Here is a 5744-nt window from a genome sequence, read left to right on the forward strand (position 1 = left end):
TTTTTTGAGAAAAATCTAACAAATCAAAACATGAAACGAGTAAGTCTTACAATATTAGAAATTTTAATGCAAATAAATTAAAATTGTAAAAAAGTCATAATCAATATCAATGATCACCCACTAATTAATCCATAGTTGTCAATGCTAACAAATTAACAAGTCATGAAGACTCTTTTGGCTCTGAAACAGTAGGCATCACAAAACCATAAAAATGATGTCAGTGTGAACAAATACTTAAGTAGAATTTTCTTCAAATTTGAATATTAAATTTAGAATCTCTAAGTACATATAACAAAATCAAATACAAGATAATAAAAAAGACTTGCTAGTCTTCTTACTACACATTGATTAATTTAAATCACAACTCACGGGAAACCAAAGCACAGGTAAGCATAAAACCTAGCTAAGATGACATATAAAGATGAAATATCAAAATTCTGGCATTCAGCAAATCCTTTTTAATAGTTACTACAACTGTTGCAGATAGATTAAACATATAATAGCAACAGATTTACACTTAGAGTTTAAAATAGTATGAGAAAATTTCCAACCCAACAAAGTCAAAAAATAACGAATGATCATGTTTAGTTTGTTATTTCCTGATGCAGAAACAAATGAATAAAATGATTGAATTATGAAAGCTTACCTAATTTCATCTGTTTGGACCTCAAATCTCAAGTAAGACTTGGAAGTGGTCTGGAAATTAGATGATACGTTGGGGCATAAAAGAGAGAAGGCAGAAGACAATGACTTGCTATTCTTTTTCATCAAATGCTGACTTGTTTGGTTTGAGTTAAAAAGGTGCTTAGTGTCAACAGTGTGGGGTAATTTTTCATGGACAGCTTGCACAAATTCCGTCAAAGATGAAGGAAGAGGACCAAAAAATTTGTTGTATATATGAGCTAAATCTGTTTATATAAAAGTAAATTGATCAAATGGTATTGGTAAAACTGGCAAAAATAAAAAAAAAAGAGAGAGACTTCTATGAGCATAAACAACAAATCTAGAAGACAATTATGACCAACAATCAATTTTCCTGCTGATGCAAGAAGATCAACAACATGCCGAAATCCAACAGAAGACTTGATTCTTTTTTCTGTATTTTTTCTCAGATCTTCAAGGACATCTTTCTGCATATAAAAAGTAAATAACAAAATTTAGTATTCACATGGTTGAGCGTCAGTCTACATGCAAAGTCCTGTCAAACATTGTTTGCGAGATATAACTGTTTGAAATTGTGCGTTGTTGATACCAGCATCTTCTTTGTCAATGTAAGCTTTGTCAGGACTTCTAAGTATAGAATCATGCCATTTATGAAGCTTGTTCTTCATCCTCTCCGAAAAAAAGAATGTCAGATGTTCTTGCAATTGGTATATCCACAGGCTCCTCAAAATTACAAAAGGAATTAGCTAATCCGTCAAAGTACTCTGAAGATAAACCTATGAGGGCTTCTCCTTCTTGTTCTCTGGATAAATAAGACATTCCTAGGATTAACAAATGCTTAAGATTTAAACAAGTCGAACATCATGTTGGTTGGTCCTAGGAAGATCGTACCGGTTCCACTGTACAAAAATTTTGTACAAGTGTCAAATATTTTCCTAAACAACCTATTGTGTTCTTTAAAAGTTAAATTAGGAATCACAAACGGAACTTAACATTATTAATTCCAAATTTAATTTATCTGTTCTTAATGGTTTAGATTTGGATTGCAAGCAGAACTTAACACTATTAATCCAAATCAACCTATGTTATAAATTTAATTAAATATTAATTTCTAAAATTGACTTCTAGGACTGCATGGTGAGGCATATGACCTTCTTGGGTATGGGAGCATCCACCACCGCCTAGACAAAGTCTTTTAAGGAAAGCTAATATTTAATTTCTTTATATAACTTTAGGTTTAACCAAAAAGAACAATCGAATCACAAATTCGAAAAACAAAGAAAAACACAAACTCAAATTACAATTCGAAAAACTAAAATCTAATACCTCTTGTGTTTGGAATTCATACAAAAGAAAAACTAATATGACGCGGAAAATAATTATTAGTTATACCTTCCTTTGTATGTAACAACCTCTTGATCTTCTACCGTATTTCTCTTCTTATCCCGGACGTTGTGTGGGCAACGATCTACCGAGATGAGAACCACCCAAGCCCTTCTTCTTCCTCCTTGCAAGTTTCGGCCAAACCAAGAATCCTCCAAGGATGTAGAATTTCGGCCACCACCATCAAGCTCCAAGGGATGCAAGAAACAAAGCCTCCTTTATCTCCTTCTTCTCCTAGCTAGAACCGGCCACCATCAAAAGCTCCAAGAGAAGGATGAAACCAGCCACTAAAGAAGAAGAGAAGAGGCGAGGAAGAACCTCTAGGGCCGACCACAATCAAGGAAGAAAAGAGAGGAAGAAATAGAATAGAGTCGTTACCCATGAAGGCACCTCTACCCCCTCTTTTATAATCCTTGGCCTTGGCAAATAAGGGAATTTAAATAAAAACATCCTTAATTCTTTTGCCATGAAAAGGAAATTGATATTTAAATCTAAATTTTAATTAATTTAAATATCAATTTCCTTTTCTTAAACAACATGGCCAGCCACTTATTAGCTCTAATCAAGGAAAGTTTAATTCACACAAGAATTAAAACTTCCTAATTTGTTTCCGAAAATTTATTAAAAAATTTATCTAATAATTTTTCCCTTCATGGTGGGTTATAAAAGGAAATTTTATAAATTGAAATCTTTCTTTTAAACATGTGGATGATTTCCAAAAAGGAAAGTTTTCTTTAAAATTAAAATCTCCTTTCAATCTACAAATAAGGAAAGATATCAAATCTTCTCTTAATCTTTTGTAGAAACTTATAAAAGGAAATATTTAATTTTAAAACTCTCTTTTAAATCATGAACATGGTTACAAAAAAGGAAAGTTTTATCAAAATTAAAATCTTCCTTTCAATCTACAAATAAGGAAAGATATCAAATCTTTTCTTAATCTTTTGTAGAAAGCTATAAAAGGAAAGATTTAAATTTTAAACTCTCTTTTAAAACCATGATATCCACATAAGAAATAATTTTAAATAAAAATCCCTTTTTATTTTCTAGTGGCCGACCACCTAAGCTTGGGACCCAAGCTTTGGCCGACTACCTTAATTTGGCTCCACCATTAGCTTTGGCCGGCCCTAGCTTGGGCTCCAAGCTAGCTTGGCCGGCTACCTTAAGGTGGGTAGAAAGGTGGGTAGAAAGGTGGGTATGCGGTGGGTATAAATCTCTATATACAAGAGGCTACGATAGGGACCAAGAGGAGGAATTGGTTTTGGTCTCCCGATGAAATTAAGCTCCCCATGTTCGCCCCAAACACTCAACTTAATTTCATCAATAATAATTCATACCACTAAATAATTATTATTGAACTACTGCACCAATCCCAAATTACGTTTTGGGCTCCTTCTTATTATGAATGTGTTAGTCTCCCTGTGTTTAAGATGTCGAATGCCTACTAATTAAATGAGTTACTGATAACTCACTTAATTAATATCTTAGTCCAAGAGTAGTACCACTCAACCTCATCATCATGTCGGACTAAATCCACCTGCAGGGTTTAACATGACAATCCTTATGAGCTCCTCTTGGGGACATTCTCAACCTAGATTACTAGGACACAATTTCCTTCTATAATCAACAATACATACTATAAGTAATATCATTTCCCAACTTATCGGGCTTATTGATTTATCGAGCTAAATCTCACCCATTGATAAGTCAAAGAAATAAATACTAAATATATGTGCTTGTTATTATATTAGGATTAAGAGCACACACTTCCATAATAACTAAGGCCTTGTTCTTTTATTAAATCAGTATAAAAAGAACTTACCTTAAATGGTCCTGCTCAGTACACTCAAAGTGTACTAGTGTAATTTATCAGTTAAGATAAACTAACACCTAATTACACTACGACTATTCCAATGGTTTGTTCCTTTCCATCCTAGTCGCGAGCTACTGTTTATAATTTATAAAGAACCGATAACATGATATTCTGCGTGTGACATCACATACCATGTTATCTACAATATAAATTAATTGAACAACTACGCTTAGCATAAATGTAGATATTTTTGACCAATGTGATTCTTTATTTCAAAATAAATGTTTACAAAAGCTAGACTTTTAGTAGACACACTAACACATCAAATATACACTGGTAACTACAATTGATGCGTTCTATGACACAACACAAGAAACTGCTAACAGATAAAAAGGGCAAGTGAACCCACAACCACCCAACAAGCTATGGAAGGAGTCCCCTTGCCTCTCCAGATTTAATAAATGACTAACTAGATAGAACACTGATTGAGACTTATCTTTTAGTGGTATGATGGAAAGGCAACACTGTATGTATAGTAGGATGCGAAGAACTTGATTGAGAAAAGCACCTTCATATATGCATGCATTGAAGTCAAATTGGTATTTAGCAAGGAAGTCGATGGATGTTGCTTGCCATAGAAAATCATCAGGTGGCCCATGAAGTGGCAACTCTTTCTGTGGAAAGATATAGAAGTTATGCCTGCAATGTAAAGTGCTGCAGATGTCACACGAAATCCAACAAATTTCTACAAACATGAAATCATACAGAATCTTATATTAATAACTAGGTGATCTAACATAAATTTCGTCTACAATTACCTACCAATGTCTGTCGAGACTTGTCCCACAGAACAAGCAAGTATGATTGATAAATTATCCCAAAAATATCAAATGAATACTCCTAAATCGGTAAACTACCACCATCTCATGAAAACATAAATTGGATATCCGTCAAAAGAAGTGATCAGGTAAAACCATGCAAAAATCAGTCATGAATCTCATCTGCTTGACATATGAACAGTTTTTAACCTTTATCGCAAGCAGGCCTAGCTTCCAGAGGGGGAAAACGTGAAAGAATATCCTAAACAAGGTACTCGATTTGAACAGGAGAATGAGGTAAAGATCATTTTTTCCCCCACAAAAATAAAAACTGATAGAGAAGTCAATTCATCACTTCCATTTTCTCTAAAACCACGTTAAACCCTATCATAACAAAACGAAACCAAATGATGAAGAACACTAACGGATGGGCGAAGAAGGAGCCCTTGGATGAATCCCAGCGGAAGGGGCAGACACCGAACTGCACGACAACGAACTTCTCAGCGGGGTCCTTCAGCTTAAGGTAACGGACATCGGATCGGTCAAACTCGAACGAGTCCCGCCATGGGGCACTCGTCACACTAGTCATCTCAAGGTCAACAGCCACGAAGTCCGACTCCTCCACGCAGGCCCTAAGGCCCTCCAGTGCCGCGTTGAAATTGGGCCTCGTCACCTGCTTCACGGCCACGCTGCCGCCACCGGGGTGCATCGGTGGAGAAGGGACAGAGGTGAAGCAGCAGACCTAGGGGTAGGGTTCGGTAGCACACCCAAACAAACGGCAGATTCCGCATGTCTTAACCCGCCACGGCCAGTCGACCACTCCAAAGTCGGAATTCGACATTTATTTTCTGCAATGGTATTTTTTAAACTTTTAATTAATTTATAAACGAAATTTGTCATAAAAATTATACAGTCTTAAATTTTATTTATAATTCATATTTAATTTTTTATAAAAATTTATATATAATTTCGTTTCAAATTTATTTTAAATTTTATTTTTTTTTAAAATATATATATAATTTACTAAAATAAAACGGATTAATAATTTCGTATTAAATCTGTCTCTG

General features: G+C 34.6%; 2 protein-coding genes across 3 annotated transcripts; both read right to left on the reverse strand.

Annotated features, from left to right (window-relative positions):
- Window positions 1-374: 374 nt before the first annotated feature.
- LOC122032091 (poly(A)-specific ribonuclease PARN-like) lies at window positions 375-1441 on the reverse strand. Its single transcript, XM_042591342.1, has 3 exons — window positions 1227-1441; window positions 1004-1130; window positions 375-908 (listed from the first exon to the last, which is right to left on the reverse strand). The coding sequence occupies exons 1-3, from the start codon at window positions 1329-1331 to the stop codon at window positions 643-645; spliced, it is 498 nt and encodes a 165-aa protein (XP_042447276.1). The 5' UTR covers window positions 1332-1441; the 3' UTR covers window positions 375-642.
- On the reverse strand, window positions 1335-5482 carry LOC122032089 (poly(A)-specific ribonuclease PARN-like). Of its 2 annotated transcripts, XM_042591341.1 has the most exons (3): window positions 5103-5482; window positions 4428-4558; window positions 1335-1465 (listed from the first exon to the last, which is right to left on the reverse strand). In XM_042591341.1, the coding sequence occupies exons 1-3, from the start codon at window positions 5384-5386 to the stop codon at window positions 1440-1442; spliced, it is 441 nt and encodes a 146-aa protein (XP_042447275.1). In that variant the 5' UTR covers window positions 5387-5482; the 3' UTR covers window positions 1335-1439. The 2 variants fall into 2 exon arrangements, with proteins under 2 accessions (XP_042447275.1, XP_042447274.1); XM_042591340.1 differs by lacking the exon at window positions 1335-1465 and having other exon boundaries at window positions 4107-4558.
- Between the last annotated feature and the right edge of the window lie 262 nt (window positions 5483-5744).

The sequence above is a fragment of the Zingiber officinale genome, chromosome 11A (assembly GCF_018446385.1).
Source record: "Zingiber officinale cultivar Zhangliang chromosome 11A, Zo_v1.1, whole genome shotgun sequence".
Lineage (NCBI taxonomy): Eukaryota > Viridiplantae > Streptophyta > Magnoliopsida > Zingiberales > Zingiberaceae > Zingiber > Zingiber officinale.

What these genes read in the sequence shown, in the direction of transcription:
- LOC122032089 (XM_042591340.1), bottom strand. Translation starts at nt 5,386, where the DNA reads ATGCACCCCGGTGGCGGCAGCGTGGCCGTGAAGCAGGTGACGAGGCCC. An exon ending in GGCTCCTTCTTCGCCCATCC is followed by an intron (nt 4,559 to 5,102) that starts GTTAGTGTTCTT and finishes TTTACATTGCAG; the next exon opens with GCATAACTTCTATATCTTTC.
- LOC122032091 (XM_042591342.1), bottom strand. Translation starts at nt 1,331, where the DNA reads ATGAAGAACAAGCTTCATAAATGGCATGATTCTATACTTAGAAGTCCT. An exon ending in ACAACGCACAATTTCAAACA is followed by an intron (nt 1,131 to 1,226) that starts GTTATATCTCGC and finishes TTTTATATGCAG; the next exon opens with AAAGATGTCCTTGAAGATCT. An exon ending in TGGTCATAATTGTCTTCTAG is followed by an intron (nt 909 to 1,003) that starts ATTTGTTGTTTA and finishes TTATATAAACAG; the next exon opens with ATTTAGCTCATATATACAAC.